General features: G+C 39.6%; 1 protein-coding gene across 1 annotated transcript; it reads left to right on the forward strand.

The window, feature by feature from the left end:
* The first annotated feature begins 484 nt into the window (after window positions 1-484).
* mapk13 (mitogen-activated protein kinase 13) lies at window positions 485-11,669 on the forward strand. The gene is made up of 12 exons (XM_020089559.2): window positions 485-741; window positions 2,998-3,127; window positions 3,308-3,366; window positions 4,653-4,758; window positions 5,742-5,771; window positions 6,909-6,956; window positions 7,879-7,993; window positions 8,592-8,663; window positions 9,193-9,272; window positions 10,011-10,089; window positions 10,517-10,690; window positions 11,295-11,669. The coding sequence occupies exons 1-12, from the start codon at window positions 629-631 to the stop codon at window positions 11,378-11,380; spliced, it is 1,092 nt and encodes a 363-aa protein (XP_019945118.1). The 5' UTR covers window positions 485-628; the 3' UTR covers window positions 11,381-11,669.
* The last annotated feature ends 727 nt before the right edge of the window (window positions 11,670-12,396 follow it).

The raw sequence follows: 12,396 nt of genomic DNA on the forward strand, positions 1-12,396 counted from the left end.
GATCTAAAATCACAATTTGTCATTAGAGATGATCACATTGAGTTTTCTTTTGTACAGCATGTGTTTTGCTTTTTGTTTACATCACTCCTACATTCCCAGCTGAGGATCAGAGGTGACCAGGCCTTTTGTCCATGAGGATGTCCGCCTGGCAAACTCCTTATGCACACTCTTTTATAGTACTATTAGTACTATAGTACTATAGTATGTACTTTCTCCTAGTGGTGATTGTAATCATTTATAATGTTTTATTTCCGGTGGTTTTACTTATGTCTGTATCTGTGCTCTATTGCTGTGTGATCTTCAAATTGAAGATTGATTATTCTAAATATAAATTAAAAAGTTCGTCTTTTGCTTTTCAATAGTTTGCCTTCAATTTAACTTGTAAAGCACCTTGCACCTGTTTTGAAAGCTGCCATATAAATAAAGTTTATTATGACTGATTACTTACACGTCTAGTTCCTGGCGGACATGACTTTGAAAAGCCACACCGGAAGTGAGCTGTGCGGCTCACCCCTTGCAGCTTCAGTCGTATTTTTCTTCATGCCTTCTTTGCTGATCGTCGTGAACAAGTGATCAGGGGGCGGGAGGAGAAGTTTGCTTCTTCTGACTTCACCTTCTCACCTTCATCATGGAGGCTCGAGCTCACTTCGTCCGGGAGGAGATCAACAGCACGGTGTGGGAAGTACCGGAGAAATACACACGACTCAAACAGATCGGCACCGGAGCGTACGGCTCAGTGTGGTGAGTGTTACAGCCTTTACTCTACTGTGTGTGTGTGTGTGTGTGTGTGTGTGTGTGTGTGTGTGTGTGTGTGTGTGTGTGTGTGTGTGTGTGTGTGTGTGTGTGTGTGTGTGCTGCAGAGCCTGAGGTGGGCCCAGGTTACATCCTGGACTCCAACACACTGTCAACACTGTAGTAAGACGTGGAACAAGTTATTACACCTTCTTATTACACAGGCCAGCAGCAGCAGCAGCGTGTGTTAGCAGCACTCATGTCACAGCCTCATAGCATGTAGCTCTCAGACATGTTCTATGCACCATAACAGAGGATGTAGCTGTGTGTTAAACATGGTCTCTGTGCTCCTCCATCTCCACATGCTGTGATACACAAGATACAATGGCGAAAGCCACAGAATCGGATCGTATGTATTTATGATAATACACTATAATAATCTAGCATCTGTCAAAAGTCAGCAGGTGCTTCACAACTTCGAGCACAGGTACAGAAAGTAAAGTTACACATGAGGCAGTAGCAAAAACAAGATCAATGAAAACAGTATAGAATGATTAAAGTAGATGATACATGTGAGAAAGCAAAGTCATTAAAATGTAAACACTTATGCTCACATGTTGTGAACACATATAACATCATTTATTACACACTCTAAGTAATCTATTCATGTAAACACATCAGACACAGCCAGTATCACTCACAGATGTTGGTTTACAGGTGCCATGTTGTTTATATTGTATTGCATTGCAGCTGACAAGGAAAATGAAATCAGTGTGGTACAAGAGCTGGCATTCACACAACTGTCGTTTCATATTAACATTATCCAAATGCACCTCCATCCTGTAACCTATGCAGGATAATGAATTCTTCTTGTTTCAATTTAAATTGTTCTTTGCCGAAAGATAAATATCTAGCAATAGTATAATAATATATATAAATACTATATAGATATTATAAATATCTAGTTTCAGTATCAGAATCAGTCTACTAAGCCCAATATGTGTAACATGAAAATATAAAAAATGCTGACAGAGGACATACCCTTGTGGTTCTGGCTACACTTTAATTTCATCATGAAGACCACAAGTACTTTGGTCAACTTAACTCTAACTCAAACTCCATGTCCATCTTTGGACTGTTGATTCTTTGCACGAGTTGCATGTTTAAAAGATTCTTATCAAATTTCTTTATTTTATTCATATACAGCAGCTCAGTTGGGATAACTATGTAATCCAACGATGCTGCATGGGATCAGATGAACATTGACTCTCAGTTTAATTCAGGAAAACAGTCACTGAGTTATGGCCAGGTTTGGTGTTGGGCGTCTTTGAATTAGTTGAATGCTCAGTTCTAATACTCACAGTTCACCACTGGTATATCGATCCTTTACCTGCGTTCACCGACCAATGGAAATGTTCTGAGAAACTTGGTGAAAGGGAGACAGGTTTTCTTCCTAAATATTGAAATGGTGTTAGATTGTGTTACATCAGCTTTGTAATGTGGGAGTTGTGGTCTTTTTTGCAGCTTAAAATGTCTAACCTTTTAAAGATGCACCATCTGAAGAACTTGGATCATGCCACCATCTCCATTATCTGTAATTTGCCAAATTGCACATCTCTCATAGACACATCTTGTGAGAAATTGCAGATGCAAGAGGAGAAGGAAATAACACAGGAACATATTTAACTGTCTAATTGTCCACTGTATGTATGAGATGCATATTGTTTTAGATGTCTGTCTGACATGGCTCAGCTGTTGCATGTAAAACTGACTGTTGTATCCGACATGAGTGCGTCAGCGCTGTGCACAAGTGATGTGTGTACAGTGTGTTGGTGGATGCAGCTCCAAATAGCCTAACAAGCCTTTCCTCCTACGATCTGATGCCCTGCAGATCACTGCAAACATCATCAACTGCCAAACACTTACATGTTGACACTCAATAAACCACAGACCCCACACCACACACACACACACACACACACACACACACACACGCACACACACGCACACACACACACACACACACAATCAGTGAGATCGTGAGTCTCACATACAGTAGCTCAATCTGAGCATCTTTTCTGTGTCATACAGTATGAATTCAAGCAGAGCTTCTTCTCAACGAGAGTGAAATCTGAAAATAGACCAGCCTCTGTCATTTCCCCCCACTGCTGTGTCTTCAAACGAGTGGAATCATAATGAAAGTAGAAAACGCATGCAGACTCAGCCTGCGCAGCCTGTGACTTGTTATGTCATTATTCACCACAGCTCAGCAATAAATGAGAAGACTACAGAGAAAGTGGCCATCAAGAAACTCCACAGGCCCTTCCAGTCAGAGATCTTTGCAAAGAGGGCCTACAGAGAGCTGCGGCTGCTGAAACACATGAAGCATGAGAATGTGAGTAGAAGGAAGCATATTTCATAGTTCTTTAAACAGACTGGCAGATTATTGTGTTTTGTTTTTGACCTTACGATTGCACAATCATTGTGAGCTGTAGATCAAATAATCTGTTCTACATTCATACACGCCTGCTCCCACAGCTCTGTATTTGTCACATCTCTTTTTCATTCCAAACAGGTGATAGGACTTCTGAATGTGTTTACACCTGCCTCAGGATTCAGTGACTTCCAAGACTTGTGAGTATCTTTCAGCATATTAGCAAACCCCTCAGGCAGTGTCAGACAACGCCCCTCTGATATATAGTGTTCACCTACAGCATTGACTACAGGACTGGGGACAAAGGTTGTTTTCTGTATTGGATTAGTTTAACAATGGGTAAAAGAAAAACTGACTTGGCCATTGTCATTTTGAAAGAAGAACTGGAAGCTGTTGCAAAAAACATGGAAGCACTTTACCTTAAACTATCACTGTGTAACATTGAGAAGAGCGCATACCTCCGCCAAAGCCCAACAGTCCCCCTATAAAACCACATTTAAATTCACTAGATCCTTTATTTTTACTTTATTCCCCTAAACATCTCTGAGAAATTAACATCTCATATTGTGAAAGAAACTGAAAAGAAAATCCTGGATAGTTTTTGCATAATCCTGCAAACTAACAGATGAAAGTACAACCCTTGAGGGCCGAGGTAAATATCCTTGTAGCATTGAGAATTCCTCAACAGGAGCTAAAGGTCCCAACCGCCTTAAAACAGAAGCAATGAATATTAGCCCCTGGGGTGTCCACATACTTATGACCCTATAGTGTTTGCTTTAGTAGAATAATCGACTGTGAAGTGCAACTGAAAGTGTCAAACTGCATAAGGATGAATCACTAACGAGCGAACTAAATCCATTAAATACATGAAATCAAGATGGAACTCTGTGTCTTGATGTTGGAACTTCAAGAAGACCAATCACAAAACTCGATGGTCCGTCAGGAGCTTGCCAGTGAACTCAGTTTGTGTGTTCAGTCAGGATTGCTCAACAAATGTGTCACGGCTCGCATGGTGATATGATCTTATCCTACTGGTGTTGAACAATAAGCTTTAGGTTCATTGAGGACTATTGATTTGTGCTTCCTGACATAGCACCACACAAGATTTTGTTATTGAACTGAATGATTACTTTAAATGTAATAACTTTTATGTTTAGTGTGTTAATAAGACGTATACACAGAGCTGCAAATGTGGACTGAAGCACATTAAGAGAATACAATAAATGAAAAGAATCCTGTATATTGAGGCCACAGAAACATACACAAGCACCCTAAGCTCCTTAAATGAAAGTGTGAAAATGGATCACAGCATCAATGGTGTGTCAAATAACAGTGGGACAACTTAAGGAAAGCTTCTTTTTACGCTTAGTTGTGATCTTTGACTGGATGACTGTGAAATATCATGTTTGGAGTCTTTGGCAGAGGTGATAATTTTATGACCTCTCTCTCTATCTTCATGCTTTGCTCTCTCTCTCTTTTTCCTCAGCTACCTGGTGATGCCTTACATGTTTACTGACCTGTCAAAGGTGCGAGGTCACCTCTCAGAGGACAAAGTGCAGTTCCTCGTCTACCAGATGCTCTGTGGGCTCAGGGTGAGCGAAGGAAGCCAACCACTCAAACCGTTTATATTTTTATCAGACCTGGATCCGCCCTGAGAGATATGATCACAAGTTGACAGCGATAAGTTCATCAGTTTACACCTGACATTAAAATGTGTCCATGTTTCTGTGACCATTTGAGATCGGATCCCTTTGCCGCTTTATATGCAAATAATAAAATAGGTCATTTATGTTTGTGACGACCAAATTCTTTGTTCTTCTTACCCAGTTTGTAGATGGGTCAGATGTCATTGTGTGGTTGTGTCTGTTGGCACGAGTGGTAGAAAAGAGTCAGGATGAGCTGACAGGTCTTAGCAATATAAGTATCAATTATTATGTGGTGATCTGTGTTCATACTGTGGCCCAAACAAATCAATTCATGGTCACTGAGAAACGCAAAAATGTTTGACTCATAGTGAAACAGTAGTAGGTCAGAGGAGCTCAGCTGAGTAGTTCCTTTATATGTGGCCCACGATGCATTTGTGTACAATGAAAAGAATGTGGCCACATGTGTCCCAGACCACCTCCGCATTCGGTGCTTTCAGACCAGAGCTGACCACGTGTAATCGGATCACTCAGGATGTTAATACCAGGTCTCAAAGCTTGCTGAATATGTTTAATGCTAATCACGTCGCACATATATAAAATGAGAAGTACAGGTACTTTTTGTGCCTTAAAAGACAAAATAATAGTGAATGCTATATAATTAAAGGTTATTTTAAGACAGGAAAGAAGTATAGATGTATTATTAAGAACAATAGTTTATTTTCTATGTCATGTACAATAAAAATATTCTAAATAAACGTCCAATCAGTGCGAGTATGTTGTCAGAAACTCACTTTGGTGAGCTGATGCATTCAGACATTCTAATAATTATGATTATTAAAAATACACAAAACAGTGTACCACAGTATTACATTTGGATGTGGATGCAATATTAATCAATGTCTGCTTGTGTTGTCTCTCCCTGTCTGCAGTATATCCACAAGGCTGGAATCATCCACAGGGTAAGTACAGAGCTGACGTTAGAGCTTAGGGAAAACTAGAGTAGTACTCAGTAGAGCAGATTCCTCAGCCGAGGTCCAACAGTCCGTTTGAATTCAGTCGTACATACTTGTAGATAATTGCCCAATAAACATGTCTGATTTTGTTAAAAATTTAGATCAAGGAATTATTCATTTGGAAATTGGTGAGAAGAAACAAACCATAATGTTAAAGAAAGAAGGAAAGAAAAATCCTGGATCTGCCCCACAATTGAATGGGTTCTTTATTGGCCCATGTCCCATCTTTCCACTAAGTTTCATGAAAATCCATTCAGTAGTTTTTGTGTAATCCTTCAGACGTGCACATATTCCCGTAACTCAGAAGCAAAGTCCTGTTGATCTAATTCATCATAGCTTTCAAGTCAGAATAAACCCTGCCCCAACAGGTAAGATGAGTTGACTCACCTCTGATGCCTGAATGCATGTCTGGAGCTGTTCTCACACCCTGCTGCACCGGTGCCAACATCTGTGGGTGTGTGTGTGGAGCAGGGAGCTACACCAATGAAGCACAAACAAAATCACATCCAGCTTCCAAGACATATATTGTAATTTTATGCAGGATAAAATAAATTGAAATGTGCATAAAATAATAATTGCTGGATGCAAGAAAATAGTGGATTAATATTCCCCTCTGTTACAAATGATTTACAATAAATGAGCAGTGTTGCTTTCTTAGCTTTTTAACCACAACATATTCCTCAGCTAAACTAGATTCTCATTTGGCTCATTTAGTGTGCACTCGGGTCATTGTGTGTTTGTGTATCATCTGCAGAAAACATGGTTGTGCACACCCTGGCTCAGTCCTCTGTTTTAAGTGTTACCCTGCAGTGTGTTAACAGCAGGGATTCCTAAAGCAGTGAAGGTGTTATCAACACTCTCTAACAGTCCAATACTTACCACACATTATGTCACAGGGTTGTGGGACAGACTCTGCACAAATGCCACAGCATGACTGAGACAAAGAGCTGAGCCGTGTGAGGCCACAGGAACTACAAGCTCTTCCCTGGCGTAGTTCTGATGCTGCACAGTGCCAGCGCTGTAATTTTCTATTAATCACCATGCGCAATAAGTAACCAACACTCAGCTCATTCTGTTTTACAGGACCTTAAGCCTGGAAACTTGGCAGTGAACCAAGACTGCGAACTGAAGGTTGGTACTTTGAACGATTGGACAAGAAAAACATAAACAACATGAACACATTTAAATGACGGTGCAGCTGCACTAAAAGAATGTGATGACATACATATATATAACATCTATGTAAGATCACATCACACCTGCTTTATCGTTTTCACACTGGCTAACAGTTTGTTTTAGGATTGATTTAAGATTTGTATTGGTTTATTTTATTGCTCTTCATGGTCTGGCTCCAGGCTGGAAATCTGATCCTTTAATCCTTATTTACCTCTGTGCAGTTTGACATCTTTGAGCAAGGGTCTGCTGTCACTTCCTCCATCCAGACTGAAAACTAGGGGGGCAGAGTGTTTGCCATCAGGGCTCTGGATTTAATTGCCTGAGGAAAATAAGGCCGTCTGAGACGTTGTCTTCTTTCAAGTCTCAGCTAAAAACACCTGAATTTACTATGCTATTATTGTTCTTTTACCTCTATTGTTATTATTATATCACCACTATGATTCATTTACTTCCTCCACTATTTTAATCTTTTTCCTGTAGTGCAGCACTTTGTGTTTTAACCATTGTTTACTTGTTGTGCAACACTTTGTATTTTACCATTGTTTACTTGTTGTGCAGCACTTTTTTGTTGAAAAGTGTTCTATACATTTTTCATTATAATAAAATGAGCAATATACAAGAAACATATGGATTTACTGACAGTTGTTTTTGTTAAAAGACAGATGTCACTGTTTTGATTCAGAAAATATGAAGCAGATAATGTTTGTGATATATAAAGTGTCCACACATGTTAGTCATAGATGAAAGAATCTAACATGTTGTCTAACGGTTTATAAACTTAACAGACGCCTACTTTACCCTACTTAATACAGTGTTTATGTTCTAGATTGTGATCAGATGTGCTAGATTGTGATCAGATTTTGTATTTTTAATGCAGATCCTGGACTTCGGTCTGGCTCGTGGGGCTGATGCTGAGATGACAGGCTACGTGGTGACCCGTTGGTACCGGGCACCTGAGGTCATTCTGAACTGGATGCATTACACCCAGACCGGCAAGACAATCATAGCTGTTACATATTCACACCCGTGTCCTCCTCGCTGTTGTCTCAGTGTTCAGTTTGTCTGTCGGTGCAGTGACTCAGGGATTACTTTCTTTTATTTTTGACTTTTGTGGTACTTTATAGATCAACAGTCTTTTTTATAATCCTGTCACTGGTGCATGAAATCGTCTGAGGTTGCATGGTTGTCCATCTGATGATACATTCTTTTTTTCCATTGGGTCTAACAGCAGCCTGATGACTGAATGACAGAACTGTTGCTGAGATGAAAGTGACTTATATGTTGATTTAGGGAATGTTTTAGGAGGTTTCTCATTTTGTAAACTATATCTACAGGATGGATTGTGGCACAGAGAGCTACTCTGGCACGTTTACAACCTTCATAGGATTGTATTACTCACTGAGTGTTCCTAGTATAAACAGCACAATAGATTCTGCACTCTGTTGAGAATAGGAACTTTGCTCTACCATATAAATGCCACCTTCCTCATTTCTGCTCCACTGAGCTAAACCTAAAAGACTCTTGTGTTGATGTGATGTGGTTCCTGCTTGGATTTTCACTGATGTTTTTTTTCTTTGGTGTTTATTCTAGTGGACATCTGGTCTGTGGGCTGTATCATGGCAGAAATGATCAATGGAAAAACACTTTTCAAAGGAAAAGACTGTATCCTTTCACCTTCGACTGGACATTAACTTTTGAAGCTGATCTCATGTTAAGTAATGACAAGTTTCCTTGAACACCAAAATAACCTCACATCAAGTTCCATCAAATCACTGTGATAATAAATGAGATTGAAAGTCTCTTGATTAAATAGCGACAGTTTTATTTGATGGTGAGAATCATAAATCAGGTTCAACAGGGAAGGGAAAGGAGGTAGTGTATTACATGCAGTAAAAGCAACACATTTCCTCAGGCAGCATCCTGTGCTGCTTTTACTTCACTATTACATACTTCTTTTTGCATTTTTACGTTCGCTTTTTATGTTCTATTTGGCACCTTTTGCGCTTCAGTAATTTATAGCACCGGCTCACTAATAAAGCTGCCGCTATCTTATCAAGAGACTTTGATTTTCTTTACCAATCTGCTTTATGGATCTCCTTAGAAGCCCATACTTTCCTTTGCATCTGTGTGGACACACGTACTGAAGCACCACAACTCGCCAGTTTTTTGAAATCCTTGATCGTAACCCCAGACATGGACCAGCTGACTCAGATCATGAAAGTGACCGGAGTGCCTGGACCGGAGTTTATCCAGAAGCTGGACAGTCCAGAGGTAGGATAAATTACTGTCATTATACAGCATGTCATGAAACTGCAGTTTGACTCAGATGTTTTTTTCAAATTATGCTTTTTATTCTTTCCATACATAATACAACAAACTCAAACATAGCAGGCATGGTTAGGTGTAATGAAGCGTATACAGGACAATGAAAGTCAAAGTATTCCAAAAACAGAACAAACAAGCAAAGGAAAATGTATGTGTACATTCATACATGTATATATTTAAGGCACATTTAAAAATGAGTCAGCACAAATAAATATAAAAAGAAATAATATAAATACAAATAAAATAAAAAATCAAAAGAAATTATGTAAAGGTTGCAACCATAATACTCAGGAAAGAGTTCTTCATCATCCCTGATGTGAATAATATTTTCTTGATATTCATCACTTAATGCTTAATGTCGGAAAGAATTAGTTAAGTGCTACTGATTTACAAAGCATACTGTTCACTAAATCTTTCCCCGAGACCCATGAAAACAACACACAAGAATAAAGTCTCACTAGCAGCCCTTAGAGGCTGCAGTATTTATTACATACCACAGTAATGTCATGCTGAAGGTTTAAAATGTGTCCTGAGGTCTACTTATTGTTACGTTTCAGGCTCAGGAGTTGCTTTTTGTGATATTCTGTTCATTGCAAATAAAAATCTTTAATTATATGTTTATCTTTCACAAGATAACTCACTCTAAATATGCTGTTTCTGATTTGTGTTTTCTGTCTCTATCAGGCTAAAAGTTATATTAAGGCTCTTACCCGTTATCCCAGAAAAGACTTCTCAACATTGTTCCCCAGAGCCAGTGCAAAGGGTAAGTTGAAAAACAGCTACTGGCACCACACGACTTATCCACAAATGTTTGTATTTACCCTTTACACAGAGACGTCCACAGGGCTGGCCCACCCCACCACAAGGAGGTCAGGGTCAGGGGTTTGTTTTCATAGTAATCATGTGTTTCGTTTGCTACGTCTGTTTAGCTTCTCTCTGTCTCTGAGTGATGGAACAAAATAAAGACTCCCCCTGCACAGACTGTCTGTGTGAGGCAGATAAAGCACAGGACAAAATCTCTAAGTGAGATATTTTATGTCTCTAGCAGCAGAAAAATAGTCTTTTGGAATCCATTTACTGGAAAGTTTGAAGTAACGTGGCATTAAAAACATTTTAGAAGTATTCACTGACATCTACAGTTTGATGATTCTTATGTTCAGATTGTTTTTGTTCCGTTTGACCGTTTGCAGGTATCGACCTGCTGGAGAAGATGCTGGTTCTAGATGGAGATGAGAGGCCCACAGCAGAACTGGCTCTGGAGCACCCGTACTTCGACAGCCTGAGGGACCCAGACGACTTTCCTGAGATTCAGCCTTATGATGACAGCCATGACAATTCCACATTGACCCTGGAGGAGTGGAAGCGTAAGTAAAAAAAACAATAACTCAGTATACATTAGAATGAAATAACCATAATGTAATAATTTAATTTGGGTTATATGGTGTCTAAGGATCTAGATTTTTTATTTTTTTTTATCAATGCACCTTGATTGAATTGAAGGTGACTGTTGGGCCTTGGAGGAGGATTCTTGCTGTATTTGTGTTAGAATTAGAATCGTCATCAACACATTTGCTCGCTGTGAAATTGTTTGGACTTTTTCCTGCTGTATTCTCACTTGGTCTCACTCTGCCATTTTCTGGACATTTTACTTGGGGGGGGGCTCATATAGAGCCCCTCTGGAAAACGTGCAGACTTCAGTGCACGTCTGAAAGCAGCTATAGTGGACACAGTAAACAGTGGAACAGTTTTAATAATGTGCTTTTCAAATGGTCAAAGTGGACATTTTCTTTTAAGTGTTTACCATGTTGGCCACGTTGAATTATTTACACCTATACATACATTCTGATGCTGGGCTTCTGTTAATGTGGTAATGAATAATTAATGTTAAAACACCCTGCAATATGTCCTCAACTTATTTTTCAGTGGTAATTATTGTGGACAAAATGGTTTTCCCCTTATTGCCCACAGGGTTATGTTTCAAAGAGGTAAAAAGCTTTGTGCCATTCCCACGGAGGGACTCCAAGAGGAAAAACACTCTGACCATGTCTCCGTGACCTCCGTGATTGTCCGTGCCCCAACCAACACAGAATACAGCCACCGGTGCCCTTGTACATTCTCACCATGGATTCACTATGTTTGGCCTGAATATGTTTAGATTCATGAATGAAAGTTTACCATTTTCTTTTTGTAATGTGCAATTATGTCCTAAATGTAGATTGCTCTTTGTGTCACATCAGTGAAATGTCTTGCAAATGTATTGTGACCAAACGTCACAGGGTTTACTGTAAGATCTACTGTATTATTGTTTTCTGATTAAAGTAGAAGACTCATAGCCAACTCAAATCTTGTGTCATTCAAATGAATGCTGTCATGTGTTAAAATAGCATCTCTTTATGTTAAGTAGCAGCCATGGGGGGTTATGGAGCACATTTAAGTCACGTGTAACTAGTGTCTGTTGAAAAGTGTGATCATGACAGTGTGTATGATGCTGAGAGCAGCTACACTCCTTTGATTCATGTCTGTGTTGACGACTGGATATTTCATATACTTCAGAGCTGTCGTTTCTGCCATATCAACGTCACACACACTTTCAAACCTAACCCATGTGGGTCTTCTCAATGTCTAGCTGCATATGAACATGTTATTGACTGCGCTGGTACATTCAGAGGCAGCTGTGTGATGTAAGATATAATATTGTGCAGAGGTCATTCATAGTGTTAAAGGTGAGTTTACTCGAATGTGTCATCTGTTTGAATGGGGATCTAGGTCAAGACATGTTGTTGCCAGAGACTGATTTTAAACATGTGATGCTTGTCTGGCACTCTTCCACTGAACACTGAATAAGTGTGTGTGTGTTAGAATAAGCATGAGCGTGCATGTGTGCACACGTTTTGTGTACGTATGGATGACACAGGACAGGTGTCAGGTTTCCAGAGCACCACTCCAGAGTGAGTTAAGAGCACTGTGGTGAAACCACGTGTTCAGAGCATATGGAGCTGTTGATCAGATCAATACAAACTACTCAATCTGTAACATAACTTGCGCGCGAAAATGATGGCCGTGTGACGTC

This window comes from Paralichthys olivaceus, chromosome 6, assembly GCF_024713975.1.
Source record: "Paralichthys olivaceus isolate ysfri-2021 chromosome 6, ASM2471397v2, whole genome shotgun sequence".
Classification (NCBI taxonomy): domain Eukaryota; kingdom Metazoa; phylum Chordata; class Actinopteri; order Pleuronectiformes; family Paralichthyidae; genus Paralichthys; species Paralichthys olivaceus.